General features: G+C 50.3%; 1 protein-coding gene across 1 annotated transcript in view; it reads left to right on the top strand.

The window, feature by feature from the left end:
- Positions 1-16,433, top strand: part of UNC5B (unc-5 netrin receptor B) — a 99,298-nt gene that overhangs the window by 65,315 nt on the left and 17,550 nt on the right. Inside the window, exons 2-4 of the mRNA XM_007940650.2 lie at positions 10,717-10,941; positions 15,506-15,649; positions 16,117-16,220. Of these exons, the coding sequence (XP_007938841.1) occupies positions 10,717-10,941; positions 15,506-15,649; positions 16,117-16,220 (473 nt within the window). The remainder of the gene's footprint in view (positions 1-10,716; positions 10,942-15,505; positions 15,650-16,116; positions 16,221-16,433) is intronic.

The raw sequence follows: 16,433 nt of genomic DNA, 5'->3' as shown, positions 1-16,433 counted from the left end.
GTTTGGATAAATGAGAGTGGTTGCTATTGAAGTGAGATGGATGAGAGAGCTTTGAGCTCCTTGAAAGGAAGAGGAAAGGGGAGATGAATGCCACCCTCCTCAGGGACCAGGTCTCCACAGTCACCCTCCCAGACCTGGGACTTACAAGGGGAACCAAAAATTAACCCCAATGAGAGCCAGCCCCAGCTGAGGGAGCCCAACAGCCTGAGGGAAGGATCTGGAGGTGTCCCAGCCTTTCCAGGCCCTCTCCCAGATGCCACTGTGAGTCTAGGGGTGGAACCAGTGACCCAGTGACTGTAATGCCCCTTCTTACTTTATAAGTAGTATGGCCTCCTATAAAATGAGGCCTGAGCTCTAAGGGGTCTGTGCCTGCCCTGGGGCCTCTTCCCATTAGCTCTTCTGCTTGCCACCAGGGTCTTTCCAGGGGAGAGATTTCACAGGACCAGCGGGACACCCCCTTCAGGATTTAAGCTCCTGCCCCAGCTGGCTGTCTTAATGAAGCCACTTCCTGTGGCCAGCACAGGAAGTGATGGCATGGGCATGGGCAGGTCTGCAGAGAGTATGGGAAAAGGGCTATTCAAGGAGCCTCCTTTGTTAGGAATAACTTGGCGTCCCCCAAGCCTGCCAGCCCCCATTTGTCATCAGTAATGGCCATTGTCACTGCCTCTGAGGGGGGGCCCCAGCCTGAAACCCCCAGCTGCCAGGCACCAGGGCCAGATGGAGGAAGGGCTTTGTGTCCAGGGAGGGGTCCTTGCATGTGGGGTTTGTGTATTTTTAAAGCATAATAATAAATGGGCTCCTCTCCCCCCATTCTCCCCACTCCCCACTGAGCACATCAACCAAGTGGTGAATGGAAGAGATTTTCCATGCAGTGGGAGGTCAAGTCTGGCGAGAATTAGCCAGTGTCCAGGGACTAGAGAAAGACTGTGATTGCTGATGATAAATGTCCCCAGCGTGGGGCACTTCTCTCTCCCTCCCTTCCACCAACTCTCCTTCCTCTCTCCAGCCTCTTCATGTGGGCACCACCTCATGCCAATCAGCCCTGCACACTATGTTCAGCTCCAGGCACCCCCTCCCCCTTAAGCCGAGCTTGGGGTCCCAGGCCCAGCCTTGTCACCCACTTGTACATAAAAGTCAGCAGGGGGAGTTGTCAGGACTCCCCTGCTAAACTGCTGCAACCTTATGCTGAGGGCTCTGCCCTGGGCAACAAGGTTGACCAGTGGGGACCTAGCCGAGATGAATGGTACTGAGCTCATGTCCCATGCATGGGAATACAGAGCCCTGAGCCTTTACCCATGACCCTGCTATCTGGGCCCCCTCCTTAGCCCTGAATTAGAAACTAGGCTCTGGCTCCACACTGATTGTGTGATGTTTCAGGAGTCACTTTCTCTCTCTGAGCTGCTAGAATGCAGGGCTCCAGGGCTCCAGGCCCTTCTGAGCATCCATATTCTGTGTTTCTGAGCCAGCTGGGTCTCTGGCATCAGTAGGCTGAGGTACATGTCAGCGCTGGGGCTTTGGGGCCCCCTACCTACAGAGAATGAGTCCTTACTCTGTTCCAAGGGGCCAGGGTTCCTGCTAGGCCTCCTTGGGCATGACACTGGCTAATTAGTAGAATATCTTTACATCCATTTCTCATTTGACCTTTGCAACAACACCTCCACATCAACAGTGCAACATCAATTACTCTGTTTTTTACAGATGGGGAAACTGAGGCCCCAAGTGGTAATGGGGCCTTCCCAACATTGTAGAGTGAATCCTTGAATCAGTCCTGCTATTCATCCATCTGGGAGCTCTGGTGGTGTAGTACCTAAGGCACTTGACTGGTAACCAGAAGGCTGATGGTTCAAACCTACCAGCCACTCCTCAGAAGGAAGGTTGGACAATCTACTCCGTAATGATACTGTCTCGGAGACCCAAGGAGGGAGTGCTATGAGTTGGGTCCAACTCAATGACCCATAACAACAACAACAACATTCGCCCATCTGGTCAGAGCCCCAGTTTCAGCATGACAGTAAGGGGAGCAAAACCTCTCTGGCTTCCCTCAGTAACCAATTGCAATCTCTTATCCACAAATCTTTGTACCAGCTCCAGTTTTAGCCTCGACCTCTCAGGGGCAGCTCAAGGCAATAGCTTCTTTACATTGGTCCTGAACCTCTGCCTTCATCTCCAAGGCCCCTCATTCCTGCTCCTGTTTATTTGAGTGTTGAGGACTCTAGCACCCCTTAAACAAGCCTGTGAGCCCTGAGTTCATCCTCATCAGGCCTTTCTGCCTGCCAAGTGGGAGCTTGTGTCTGCACAAGGGCACTGCCCAGGCTCAGCCCTGGGAAGAATCATCTGAACTGATAATGTCCTGCTGTGGGGTAAAGAGGAGTTCCTGGGTGGCTCAAATGGCTAGGTGTTTGGCTATTAACTAAAAGGTTGGTGGTTCCATTCCCAGACATACCTTGAAAGAAAAATTAGCTGTTGAAAACCCTGTGGAACTCAGCTCTATTCTGACACACATGGGGTCACTGTGAGTCAGAATTGACTGCACGCAACTGGGTTTTTTTCGTTAGTGGGGTGGGGGCAGTTCATGCTCCTCCCCTTGCCATGAAAGCTCCTTCCCTTGGCCTGTAAGTACCTTTGCACTCTCAGAGGACAGGTGCCCCGTGTCCTGGACACCGTGGGGGACACCAAGAAGGGCATGGTGTGCTCCCTGCTTTCCAGAAGCAGCCACCAATATCGCTAAGGAGGCTTTGAGCTGCCTGACTCAAAATAAACTTCCCAGAAGTAGAGGCGCCCACAAACCAGCCCTGCTCACCTCACCTCCCACATTTGAAGGGGATTGTGAGCAAAATGGAACTTGTCCGTGAGGAAGGCAGGATGGATGGGGTGAGAGGGTGCAGGTGTACCTTGTGGAAGGTGTTTGAAAGAAAAAAGAGAAGGTCAGGGAGGGCAGACAGCAGCCTCCAGAGACTGCAAAGCTGTCACAGGAAAGAGAAAGTGCACTCATTTTTGTGTTCAAATTATTGCAAAGACTGAAACCTCAGATAACACATTTTAGCTGAAAGTAAGGACAACTTTCCTGTTACGTCTGTCCAAAGGAGAACCTGGCTGAGAAAGGCAGTGGTGAGTTCCCCCTCCCTGGAGGTATATGAGTGAAGGTTGCATGAGTTGTTGGGGATGTTAGATGAGAAGCCCTTTAAGTAACCTCCAACCCAGCAAATCTCTGTTCTAGTGAGATAAAAACTAGCAGACAAGAGACAGCATAGAGGTTTTTTGTTTGTTTGTTTTGTTTTTAACTTTTATTGTGTGAAGTATATATGTGACAAGACATTTCCCATGTTAACAATCTTCACATGTAGAGTTCCTTGAAGTTAGTTTTCATCATGTTGTTCAACCATCACAGACCTTTACCTGTGCTCAAGTTCTTCCATCACCAGTAACAGATGCTCAGTGTCCTCTAAGCACAGAGAGTTTTAATGGCACCACAGGAGGACCCATCCAGAGGTTCTGGGTGACAGACATTTTGGTCTCAGGCCTGGAGTGGGTGGGCTGGGGCATGATGGAAGATCCCAACAGCAAAAGGTTTCTCTCCTCCCTCCCTAGGTCCTACCCGCATTCTGCCTTAGGACCACAGAGTGTGCTGGGTCTTACAGCCAGGAATAGCAATGGCAAGAAAGGCGATTCCACATTAAGCAAACACTTTCATAGGTTGCCAGATTCCCCATAAGGCATGCTGAAACCTCAGCAATAGAACCAGAGTGGGCTTGACAGACTGAATTGGCCAACATCCTTGTTTTACATACAGAGATTAGAGGGCTGAGGGAGCAGGCCACACAGCAAGGTCAGTCCCCAGCTGGGAATGAAACCCAGGACTCTTGATTTCAGTGGCTTTTCTTTTCCTGCCCTGGGTTGTCTTGTGGTTACATCTGTACAGGAATTGCCCTCTTCACACTTTAATCTTGGGGTACCTGGAACATTTCTTGTATTTAAAGATGTGTTGCATTTTTGCAACAATAGGCCCAGATGAATTCTACTGTAAGAAAAAAAGAGCTCTGGTGGAGAGTAGCGCCTAAGGCACCTAAGGTTGGTGGTTCAAACCCACCAGCCACTCTGCAGAACAAAGATGGGGCAATCCACTTCTGTAAAGATCTACCACCTCGGAAACCCAGTGGGGGTTGCTGTGAGTCAAAATCAACTCAATGGCAGTGAGTCTGATTTGGTTTTGGTTTATTGGAAATCTCGTTCCGGTCTGGCAGGGGAGTCTGCCTTAGCTATTTTCCTCTGCAGTGGTTGAGCCAATGGGGAGCACTGTATCAAAGCCAAGGAGACAGGGACTGAGTTGAAAACAGCAGAGAGACATGACTGCTCAAAGCCCAGCTTCATCCAGCTGACCAGTGCCTGATGCTCCGTGTCATCACCTACAAAATGGGAAGATAGTCCCACCTTGGGTGTTGTGTGTAAAATAGTCCCCACCTTGGTGTTGTGTGAAGCACTTGGCACATGGTAGACATTTGTACCATTCCCCATATTAGCAAAAAGTTCAGAAGGCAGATTCAGGTATCACACTACCTGGATTTGCTTCCCAGCTCTACTCAAACTAACTCATTGCCATCTTCCTAGTTTTATGGCCCTGGGCAAGCTATTTAACCTATCTCAGTCTCAGTTTCCTCATATGTAGAATAAGGATGATAATAGTACCTAACACATAGGACTGTGGTTCCCAAACTGGGTGCCAAGGTTCACTAGCATGTTGCAGCAAACTTATACAGATGCTGTGGGATACTTTTTATTTTCAAAGGAAATGCAGCAATTGGACAGCTCTCAGTTAAGGCAAAAACTACTAGCTCAAGGTAGCTCAGTTTCAACATTACTTCACACTGATTTCTTTAGATGACAGCATGTCTTTGCAAAGTTGCATTTTTGGCATTTGCAAGCACTGTGAAACAAACAGTGTGGAGCAGTGCCCAAGAGATACACCCATCCCATTACAGGTAAGTAATCATGTTTATCTAGGAATGAAATTAAAATGTTATTTTTTCTTTTAATTTATATATATATATACACACACACACATATATATATATATAGTGTTACAAATGGCTAGTAGGTTGGTAGCACAGTGCCTATGGCATCTGACTGCTAACCAGAAGGTTGGTGGCTCAAACCCACCAGCCCCTCTGTGGAAGGAAGACTGGGCAGTCTACTTCTGTAAAGATTTATCACCTCGGAAACCCAGTGGGGGTCGCTATGAGTCAGAATCCACTCAATGGCAGTGGATTTGGTTTCGGTTTAAATTGTTTAGATCTGACAACATAATAAATAGAACTTTAGGTATTTGATTCGGCCTTAGGGCACCATGAAAAAATTACTGGAACACTGTTGCTCTGTGCCGAGTCGATTCTGACTCATAGGCACCCTATAGGACAGAGTACAACTGCCCCCATAGGGTTTCCTAGGCCATAATCTTTACAGCAGTGTATTGCCAGTTTTGTTCTCCTAGGGAGTGGCTAGTAGGTTCAAACTTCTGCCCTTTTGGTTAGAAGCTGAGCACTTTAGCCATTGTAGTACCAGGGCCCTTTCAGTGAGACACAGAGGACCAAAAAAGTTTGTGAACCTCTGTCTGAAGCTGTTACGGGGTTGAATGAGTTAGTATGGAACACCCTTTGAATAGTGCCTGGCAGAGTTATCACCCCGGTACCCTGGAACTCCGCTATTCTTCTCCCTCCAGATTGGCACCCACAGAGCCTGGCTTAGTTTGTCCCATTCAGGAACACCTGTCGAGCCTCCCTCTGCCATAGGGCCTAAGCCAGAGCTGGGAAGAAGCTGGGGAGTCTCCAAGTGTCTAGGGCACGGGGCCCAATTCAGCTGCTACATACTCCCTGGCACACCCCACACACTGATTTCATTTCCATTTATTGAACACCTACTGTATGCCAGCCAGCCAGCCAGCGTCTGCCCCTTGGCCCCTCTAGGGAATCTCTCAGGTCCGCCCTCAATTGTTCTTCCTCAGCTCCTGACAGCATCTCCCTCCAGAATGCCTGGGGCATAGGGACATGGAGAGCCAATCAATGGCCCAGTCCATGAGGAGGTACTAAAGGGGCCTCTCGGGTGGATTCCTGCCCAGGTCAGTGGAGAGGAGGGCTGGGACTGTGGGGCTGCCATAAGCAAGCCCTCTTGCACTAAAGGATGCCTAATGTTTGTTTTCATCCATCCTATCTGTGCCTACTTGAACTGCGTTGCTGTTGTTGTTTGGTCCTGAAGAGTCCGTTCCGACTCACAGCAACCCTGTGTACAACAGAACAAAGCCCTGTCTTGTCCTGTGCCATCCTCACAGTCATAGCTGTTTGTCCATCGTTACAGTCACTGTGTCGAGCCATCTCACCGAGGGTGTTCCTCTTTTTCCCTGACCTTGTACTTTATCAAGCATGATGTTATTCCCCAGAGACTGGTCCCTCCTGATAACAGGTCCAAAGTACATGAGATGAAGTCTTGCCATCCTTGCTTCTGAGGAGCAATCTGGCTGTACTTCCTCCAAGACAGATTTATTGGTTCTTCTGGCAGTCCATGGTATATTCAATATTCTTTGCAAACACCACAATTATAAGTCATTGATTCTTCTCTGTTCGTTCTTATTCACTGTCCAGCTTTTGTGTGCATATGATGCGATAAAACCATGCTTCAGGTCAGGTGCACCTTAGTCCTTAAAGTCATGTCTTTGCTTTTTAACACTTTAAAGAGGTCTTTTGCAGTAGATTTGCCCAATGCAATATGTCATTTGATTTCTTGACTGCTGCTTCCATGGGTGTTAATTGTGGACCCAAGTGAAATTAAATCCTTGACAGTTTCAATCATTTCTTTGTTAATCATAGATGTTGCTTTTTTGTTTAAGTTGAAGCGTAATCTGTACTGAAGGCTGTAGTACTTGGTCTTACGACAGTCATAAATACAGCCAGCAGTGCCACAGAGCCTGGGCACCTTCACCTGGGAGCTGGGTTGGTGAGGCTACATGGTAGAAAAGCACATGGTTCTTGTACCTGGAGGTCCTGTGCACCTCCTCCCATGGCCACCACTCCAAGGTCAGTGCCCAAGGTGTCTGAGATTAAAGCTGGAGCTCTGCCTTACACCCCTCTGGGCTGAGACAGAGACAAGATGCTGGCGGTGGGGAGGTAGGCGGGAAGCTTGGCTGGCTCTCTGTTGCCCACATGCCCTCCAGGCCTGACCCTGCTCTCCCCAGAGCTGCCCAGGGTGATGGGGAACCACAGAGCCATCTCAGAGTGGGCATTGTGACCAGCTGTCAGGCCACTAAGAGACCAATGTCAAGCGCTCTGGGTTGGTATCAAATCCCCACCAACTTCCCTAGCTCCCAGACCCTAGCAGCCTGCCAGTTTGGCCACAGAGAACATGTCACTGTGAATGACAGAGAAGGGGTTGTGGGGAGCCCTGGCCTGCCCTCAGGGGCTTTGCTGCCCACTCACCAGGTGGCCTTGGGCAGGTCATTCATCCTGCCTAGGGGGGAGCTCTGGTGGCATAGTGCCTATGGCACTTGACTGCTAACCAGAAGGCTGGTGGTTCAAACCTACCAGCCACTCTTCGCAAGGAAGGTTGGGCAATCTACTTCCGTAGTGATACCGCCTCAGAAACTCAAGGAGGGGTTGCTATGAGTCAGAGACACTCCACAACACATAACAACAACAACAACACGTAACAACAACAATGGCCTTCAGCTTTGGAATGATAAGGCCAGTCCCAGCCCTGCAGGCTCTCTGATGAGAAAGTCTCTGTAAACTGGAATCACAGCTAGTGAGTACCCTGGTGCTATTAGGATTCTCAGGTATGAGGACCCCCCAGAGTATCGTGGAGCTAGTAAGGACAGGCAGTGTGGAGTCCTGGGCAACATCCCAAACTCTGAAATCTATTTCTTGGATTCAAAGCTTAGCTCTTCCTCTTGCTAACTCTGTGACCTTGGGCAAGTTGTTTAACCTCTCTGAGCCCTAGTATCCCCATCTATAAAATGGGAATAGTAGTATAACATACCGTTTGGGATTGTTGCAAGAAAGTAAGTAAATTATTGAAAACATAGCACCTAATTTTAGCTAAGCATTTAGTTGTTATTCTCATGCAACAAAATGGACCTATGATGTACCTGGCCCCGTCCTGGAGACCCACGGCATGTTTATCTCGCACCGTCCTCAAAACGAGTCAGAGAAGGGGGAAAGTGGCCACCTCCTGCCCTCTTCTCAGGTGAAACTTCAAGGCTTGGAGTGAAGGGCTCTCAGAGTTAAGGGTCCCATGGCCATGCAGGATGGAGCTGGATCCACACCTCATCTTGCTGGCTTTCCCTTGGTTTCCCCAGATGACACCCCACTGCCCAGAGCCCAAGGCTGGTGAGGACCAGGCTTGGTCTTTGCTCCTGGCCATCCCAGTCTCAGCAGGGGACCTGGTGAACAAAGAGAAAACCCGAGTATGCAACTCAGGCATGTTAGGCATGTTTGTTCCTTCTGCTCCTGGGAAATCAGGGTCCCTTGGCCCCTCTGCCCATAGGGACATGTCTCTCAAAGGCCAAACGTTTCCCACTATGGTTCCTGACCCAGGGAATTAGTGCAAGATCCCAGCTGCCACGTAGGACTCCTGGAACCCCAGTCAACTTGAGGTTGTGGTGCATGAAGGTGGTGACAGGGCTGAGGCTGGTGAGAAGGGCTGTGCTGCCATTCCCACCCCCGCAGCTTAATTCCTTGTTTCCCCTTGAGCAGTTAGCAGAGGAAGAAGAGCACCGATTGTCCCTGGCTGCCCGATAGCTTGGCTTTGGAAAGTCAATTTTCCTAAGTGGACTGTGTGGTCTGGCCTGGCCTGGCCCGGTTTCCCTCCCTTTGGCACTGGTGAGGCCACCCCTCCCCCTTCCTGTTTGTCTCACCTCCTGAGGGGTGTTCTTTCCAGGGAGGTGCACAGGCTCTGGTTTCCCTTTGACCCCCTCATGGATGTTGAGAAATTTAAAAACGGACATCTTATTTTATTTCAAGTACTTTCTTTTTCCCAAGAGCCCAAAATTAAGAATAAAAGCCTGACCCAGCAGAACAGCAGAACAACAGACTTGTGTTTTCTGTTTTTTACCAGGAAGTGCTAACTTCTCAGCAACATTGTCAATTTGCCTTTTCCAGTTCAAAAAGGATAGACGATAACAAACTCATTACCTGGAGATTTAATGAAAATGACTGTGTGCTTCTTTCATTTTAATACCTAGAGGTCTCACAGGTACAAATAGGTAAAAGGCTCAATTTTCTGGAGAAACGTTTTTTAATGCTGAGTCGATAACCTTTGAGTTCTTTGTCACCATGGAAACGTAAATACTGTATTTTTTGTTGTTAGTTGGCATTGAGTCGATTGCGACCCCACTTGTGTAGAGTAGAACTCTGTTGGGTTCTCTTGGTTGTGACCTTTCAGAAGCGGATCACCAGGATTGCCTTCTTAGGAGCCTCTGGGTGGGTTCGAACCACCAACCTTTCAGCTAGTAGTTGAGTGCTTAACCATTGGTATAACCCAGGCACTCCACTGTCCAATTTAAGCTTCTGTAAAATGGAGCTCTGGTAGCATAGTGCCTAAGGCACTTGACTGCTAACCAGAAGGCTGGCGGTTCAAACCCACCAGCTACTCCTCAGAAGGAAGGTTGGGCAATCTACTTCCATAGTGATACTGCCTCTGAAACCCAAGGAGGGGTCTCTGTGAGTCAGGTCTGACTCGATGGCTCATAACCACCACAACAACAAAATCGCCAATCCTCAGAATAATTTTTTTTTCCTTGCAGGGAGCCACTTACTCCCTGAATTTGCAAATTTTTTTAAATCACAGAGCCATCAAATACTGTGTTATGGTTTTGAGCTAATTAAAAGGTTTATTTTTCAACAATTGTAACTAGCCTACTCTGAGTTACTATTTTTAGAAACAAAACTGCTCAAAATAAACCCTATGTATTCATTCATTTGGATTTTGATTATTTTTAATAGGGGGGAGGGGAAGGGGATTGCTGGGAGGCAGAGCCTCCCTGTGTTCCCAGCTTATAAAGTTTTCTCACATGGATTTGGCCAAGATGGGAAGAGGCAAGGGGTGGATCGAGCCTCTGACAAGGGGGTGGGAGGCTCTGGAGGAACTGCTGAGGTATCTCCACTTCTTTGCTGTTTCCTTGGCCCTCCCTTGAGGCTGACTGGAGGAGATGGCCTGCAAGGGGCCTGAGCACTGGGGAGCCCAGGCCTGGTGCAGCTGTGACCCCACCCCCACCCCATGACCCCACAGGTGGGCTCATCTCTCTGTCTCCCTGTCTGTCTGCCTGGCAAAGGGCAGCCGTGACTTCTGGGCAGAGCTGCCCTGGTTTAAGGTCCATCCTCAGGCAGGTTTCCAGCCTACCACCCACCTCAGCATCACTATGGGAAACTAGAGCAAGAGTGGGCAGGGCTAGGGCAGGGGACTTTGGGTAGGGCTGGGTAGATGGCCTTACCTCTCCGAGCCACCCTTACGTCTCCATCTGTGAAGAAGCAGAAACTCATGGCATTATAGAGCTGAGACTATCTTCTAAAGCCCTTTCCCAGCATCTTAAAGGTAGGCAGGAGGAGAGCTGAGGCCCAGGAGTGCCAGGCCTTGCCAGCACACAGAGAATATCGCTGCAGGCCTGCTCTGCACTTCCTGTGCCCCCTCAGCAGCGGGCCCCCCACTGGCCCTCACAGAACCCTTATCTCCCCACAGGCACTGATACTGGCAGTGAGGTACTCCCAGATTCCTTTCCGTCGGCACCGGCTGAGCCCCTGCCCCACTTCCTTCAGGAGCCACAAGACGCCTACATCGTGAAGAACAAGCCTGTGGAGCTGCGCTGCCGGGCGTTCCCTGCCACGCAGATCTACTTCAAGTGCAATGGCGAGTGGGTCAGCCAGAACAACCATGTCACACAGGAGGGCCTGGATGAGGCCACCGGTGAGTCCACCCGCTCAACTCGGTACCTGGAGCCCTGGCACCGTATGCCCCCAGGCCCAGAGGTGAAGAGGGGACACCGAGTCTCAGACCTGGCTCCACCACAGGGTCCATGTGGGACTTCCCACAGCCATGGTGCCCCTCTGGCCTTGGTTCCCCCTCAGGGGTTCCCCCTGGATCAGTATTTCCCCAGAAAAACCAAAACACCAAACCCACTGCTGTTGAGTCAATTCTGACTCATAGCGACTCCCATTGGATTTCCAAGGTGGTAAATATAGGGAGCTCTGGTAGCATAGTGGCTAAGGCACTTGACTGCTAACCAGAAGGCTGGTGGTTCAAACCCACCAGCCACTCCTCGGAAGGAAGGTTGGGCAATCTACTTCCGTGGTGACACTGCCTCGGAAACCCAAGGAGGGGTCGCTATGAGTCGGGTCTGACTCGACGGCACATAACAACAACAACAAATATTTATGGAAGTAGATCGCCTCATCTTCCTTCCATGGAGCTGCTGGTGGGCTTGAACCACCAACCTTCTGGTTAGTAGTCAAATGCCGCAGACATCATACCACCAGAGCTCCTTAGTACTTTTCCAGTGGTAGCCCATGTCCCAGCCTGACCCTAGGTGCCCATGTGCCACTGTGATAAAGAAATGAAATCCCTTGCCAAGTGCTTATTCCCTTTCCATTTTCTTTCAAACCCTCTGCTTACATTAAGGAGCAAGTTCTAGTTAAGTACAAGGATTCTTTTACCCTCTAACACCTGCTCATCTCCCTATTTAACAAAGAGGGGCAGGCCTCTGCCTCACAGCCCAGGTACCCAGTGGTACCTGCATCTCTTAACCAGAATTCAGCACTATTGTTACTGTTATAATTCTCTTCTGTTGATGGAAGTGAAACTGTTTCCATTCACAATAATATATAACATTTCCTTTATAAAAATAAATTGTTTCAGATTTTTAGAAGTTAAATAATATTGAGTAAAGACTGGTACAGATGGTGCTAGGATATAGCCCAAATCCTGAGGGAGAGAGGATAGTTGCTGGAACTTGGGAAATGGGGAAAGAGGTATATCTTAGTTATATAACAGAAATGCCACAAGTGGATGACTAGAACAAAGAGATTTATTTTCTCATAGTGTAGGGGACTAGAAGTCCAAGTTGAGGGTGCCAGCTCTGGGGGAAAGCTTTCTATCTCTGCCAGCTCTAGAGAAAGTCCTTGTCTCTTCTGAGCTTCTACTCCTGGGTGATCTTCATGTGGCCTGATGTCTCTCTTTTCCCATCTCTCCTCTGCTTGCCTGTTTAATCTCTTTTATATCTCAGAAGGGATTGACTCAAGACAGACTCTATGCTAATCTTGCCTCATTAACATAACAAAGACAGCCCACTCCCAAATGGGATTATAACCACTGGCATGTTGTTGTTGTTGTTATTTGCCTTCGAGTGGGACCGACTCATAGTGAGTGGGACTCATAGTGACGTGACCTCTCCTTGGGTTTCCAAGGCAGTATCACTATAGAAGTAGATTGCCCCATCTTCCTTCCGAGGAGTGGCTGGTGGGTTTGAACCACCAGCCTTCTGGTTAGCAGTCAAGTGCCTTAGGCATTATGCTACCAGAACTTGCAACCACTGGCATAGAGGGTAGGATTTAAAACATATTTCAAAGAAACATAATTCAACCCATGACAGGGTATAAGGCCCCTTTCTTCCAAGATACGTGTGCAGCCCTTGTTGCCCCCAGTGGGGGAGACAGACCTGGGCTCCTCACATCTATTCATCTCTTGAGGCTGGGGGAGGAGGACTTGCCCCAAGGTGACGTGTCTAAGTGGAAGGCTTGCCTGCCACCAGGCCCTGTTTACAGGGCAGAAACCCCAAGGGCAAAAAGCCTTGCCCAGGCCTTAGGACAGGAGGTTGGGCCACTTGCTCCTTGTCACTTGATGGGACTGGAGGAGGGGAGCCCCAGTGGATCCCCAGACTCACAGCCTGTTTATTTTTACTATCTCTTCACTTTTTCCTGTTCTTGATCCTTTTCTCTTTCCTTCTTTTTCAGCCCTGTCTTCCTTCCGTCTCTTTTAACCTTGAGTTCTTTGCCTCTTCTTTTTAATCCCAGTCTCTCTCTTTGTGTCTTTCTTTCCCTGTGTTGCTCTCTTCCTGTTTATCTCTCACACTCTCATTCCCTTCTTTTTCTCTCTCCCTTCATTGCATACACTCTCTACCGCCTTCAACTTTTCCTTCTCTCTGTTTTGCTATAAAAAACAGCCAGATTTCAAAACTACCCAGGCTTGAATCCAAAATCCCAGCTGCCCTCTCTCTGTGTCACCATGGAGAAGTCACTCGACCTTTCTGAACCCAGTTCCTCTATTTGTAAACTGGAGAATGTTAACAGAAGCCCTGGGGAGGATGGACTGAGGGGGTACACTACAGCCCTGAGCAAAGTCCCAGGATCCAACAGGTCCTCAATAAATGCCTGCCTCCTCCATCCTCTTTCTGGATTTTTCTGGGTCTCAGCTAGGCATCCAGGCAGAGTGAGGGGACCATTAGTGTGCCCTGCTGGGGTCCCTCATAGCCCTGTGATTATTGGTAATGGTAACAGCATGACTCTAACTCCTCTGTCACCAGCCACACAGGCCCTGCCAGCCCTAGAAATTGGGGCACTGTTGTCCCCATTATCTGCAAATCATAGACAATAGTCAGGCAGGCCACTCCCTTGGCAGTAGTGGACCAGACTGGCCCTACTCCACTCCTAGGCCTCCCTGGCATTCTCTGAGGCTCTGAAAACAGAAGAGGAACAACAGGGGGCCCAAGAGGGGTGGGATAGTCCCCACAAACTAGCTCATGCCAGGTCTGGGACAGGCAGTCCCACCTCAGGTGTCCTGGCCCAGGCGCCCCCTGCCCCTCAGCCATCAGGCTGGCTCAAGTGTGGGACACCAAGGCCTCAGTCCTCACCCTCCTGCATCTGCTTCACAAGATTCAGGCTTCTCTGAGTGATGATCTTCCCTCGTCCAACTGGTTGAATGCTGCTCAAACCACCTTGGATAGATGAGCCACATGAAAGAACCACTTTTCCAGGCCCACAGCCTGGCAGTAAGGCAAGGCCACTGCTGTCCTATCCTGGGTGTGGCCGCATCACCCCTTGACAGGTGCACCAGTGTGTGTGGACAGAATTGCCACTCGGGAAACCACTCTTAATGCTTGCCCCTCCTTCATGGCAGTCCTTTAAAGCCCCCTGTTTAGATCCCTGGCCATCAGGATTGGGTTCTCCTCATTGTCTGGGTGCACAGTGCAAGGGCCCCTCCCCCACGCTGCAGCAGCATTTAGGCAATAACTTTATTGGGAGAGGTCCAAAGAGGTCTCTCATGGTTGAGGGGACAGAGTGCTAACTAGAGAAGACACCAGAGAGCTGATGTCAGCACTGCTGGCAACTTGCTGTGGGTCTTTGGGCCTGTCACCTGCCCTCTCTGAGACTCAGTTTCTCCAAATGTAAAAGGAAGGGGTTAGATGAGACCCAGTGACCTGCCAGAGTAGTTTTGTGCCTAGCCTGGGCCGGATGCAGTGGCATAATAATCACCGTGTCTTGCTTAGAGTTTACCCGAGTGTTTTAGCTTTAGGATGGTTACCTGAATCTGGGAGAGCTCACTCTTTCTGAGGGAGAGGACTTTGTGGAGGCAGAGGGTTAGGAGAAGGGGGTGAATGATCCTCTCTGTGTAAGTTGGTCGATCCAGTTATCCAAGAAAGCCCCAAAAGGTGGGAGAGCCTGGCCTCACCCCTCTGTTGCACTCTTGTCGTCTCTTGACTCCCTTTTCTGCGCCAGGCCCTGGACCACAGCAATGAACAGGAAAAGCCCCATTTCATTCTGCTGCAGAAGCTACACAATTAACACATTAACACATAAATAAATAATATCCTTCCAGTAATGGTCAGTGCTGTGAGGAAATCAAGCTGGATAAGGGAAAGGTAGTTGCACGATCAAAGTATAAATACAGAAGTGCAGCCATGAAGTGCCGACTGGGGCTTGGAGACACATAGGGTGGGCGCAGGATCAAAGAATGCTTCCTACAGGAAGTGGGGCCCAGTTGAGAGCTGAGTGGTGACCTGGAGTTTACTGGGCAAACCCAGAGGACTGAAGAGAGTTCCAGGCATGGCGAGGGGACTGCATATGATTAGAGGGGCCCGGCAAGTGTAAGGGATGGGGAGACGGCCAGGGGTCAGGAAGGGAGTAGTCAGGAGCAGCTAGATCATGACGGGCTGGAGGCCTGTGGAGGGTCTGGGTCTCTATGCTGAGAGTACTGGGGGACGACATGCCATGTGCGCATTTCGAAAAGCACACGTTGGCTACAGGGTGGAAACTAGGTTGGAGGGGCCTGGAAGCTTGTATTAGAAAGCCACTGCGGTGCCCAGATGAAATGGCACCTGGGCCAGGGGGAGGCAGTGGAGATGAGAGAAATGATGGAGGTGAGGGAAACTGGAAGCCGGGCCAACAGCTCTTAGGGGGTGGAGAGAGTGGTCCGGGCCAGTGCCCTGTGCCTCGTGTTCCCGGATCTGTGCCCAGTGGCTTCTCTCTCCTCTTCCCAGGCCTGAGGTTGCGAGAGGTGCAGATTGAGGTGTCGCGGCAGCAAGTGGAGGAGCTGTTCGGGCTGGAGGATTACTGGTGCCAGTGTGTGGCCTGGAGCTCCGCAGGCACAACCAAGAGTCGCCGAGCCTATGTCCGCATCGCCTGTATGCTCCCTGACCCTCCTCTCCCCACCCCGGGCCGGTCTCCCCTTTCCCTTGGATCCTGCAGAAGGGATTCCACATCTGTGGAAGGCTCCTGGGGCATGCCTGGCTGAAGATGACCCCCATGGTGATATCTGGGCACATGATGCTAGATTAGGAGGTGGCTTCTAGACCCACCCCAGGCTACCTCTGACCCCAGGATTTCTAAGCTACTCTCCCTCATTCACTTACTTCTGTTTAAGCTCCCAGCTTCTTCAGCAATCCTGGACCACTATGTCAGGGAGGGAACCCTGTTCCCGCCAACTCCACCTAATGAAGCTCTGCCCTTAGAGAAAAAGAAATTCCCCAGATAAAGACCAGATGGCCCTATGAACAGGTCCCTTGGTGTGCACTGCCGCCTAGTGGCTAGAGGGGGACACGTCATACTCCCACTCTGGCTGACTGCCCTGGGACCCTCTTCCTTCTCCCAGACCTGCGCAAGAACTTTGACCAAGAGCCTCTGGGCAAGGAGGTACCCCTGGACCACGAGGTTCTCCTGCAATGCCGCCCTCCGGAGGGGGTTCCTGTGGCTGAAGTGAGTGGGACGTGGGGGTTGCTGGGCATGGAGGAGGCCAGTTAGGCTATTTCTACCAACCATGATACTACAACTTCCTAGAGTCCTCCTTGTTTCATGGGTGGAAAGATCAAATCTTGGGACAAAGAAGGGAACTATCGCTTCTGTAGAACTCTGCACTTGTGAGGTCCCTGCAGGGACAGGTCACAGGTGGGGCAGGAAGCCAGGAGGCTC

This window comes from Orycteropus afer, unplaced genomic scaffold (genome assembly GCF_000298275.1).
Source record: "Orycteropus afer afer isolate SDZICR_OR568_19922 unplaced genomic scaffold, OryAfe1.0 scaffold00070, whole genome shotgun sequence".
Taxonomy (NCBI): Eukaryota; Metazoa; Chordata; class Mammalia; order Tubulidentata; family Orycteropodidae; genus Orycteropus; species Orycteropus afer.
The sequence above is the reverse complement of the archived record's forward strand: the minus strand, read 5'-3'. Positions and strand labels throughout refer to the sequence as shown.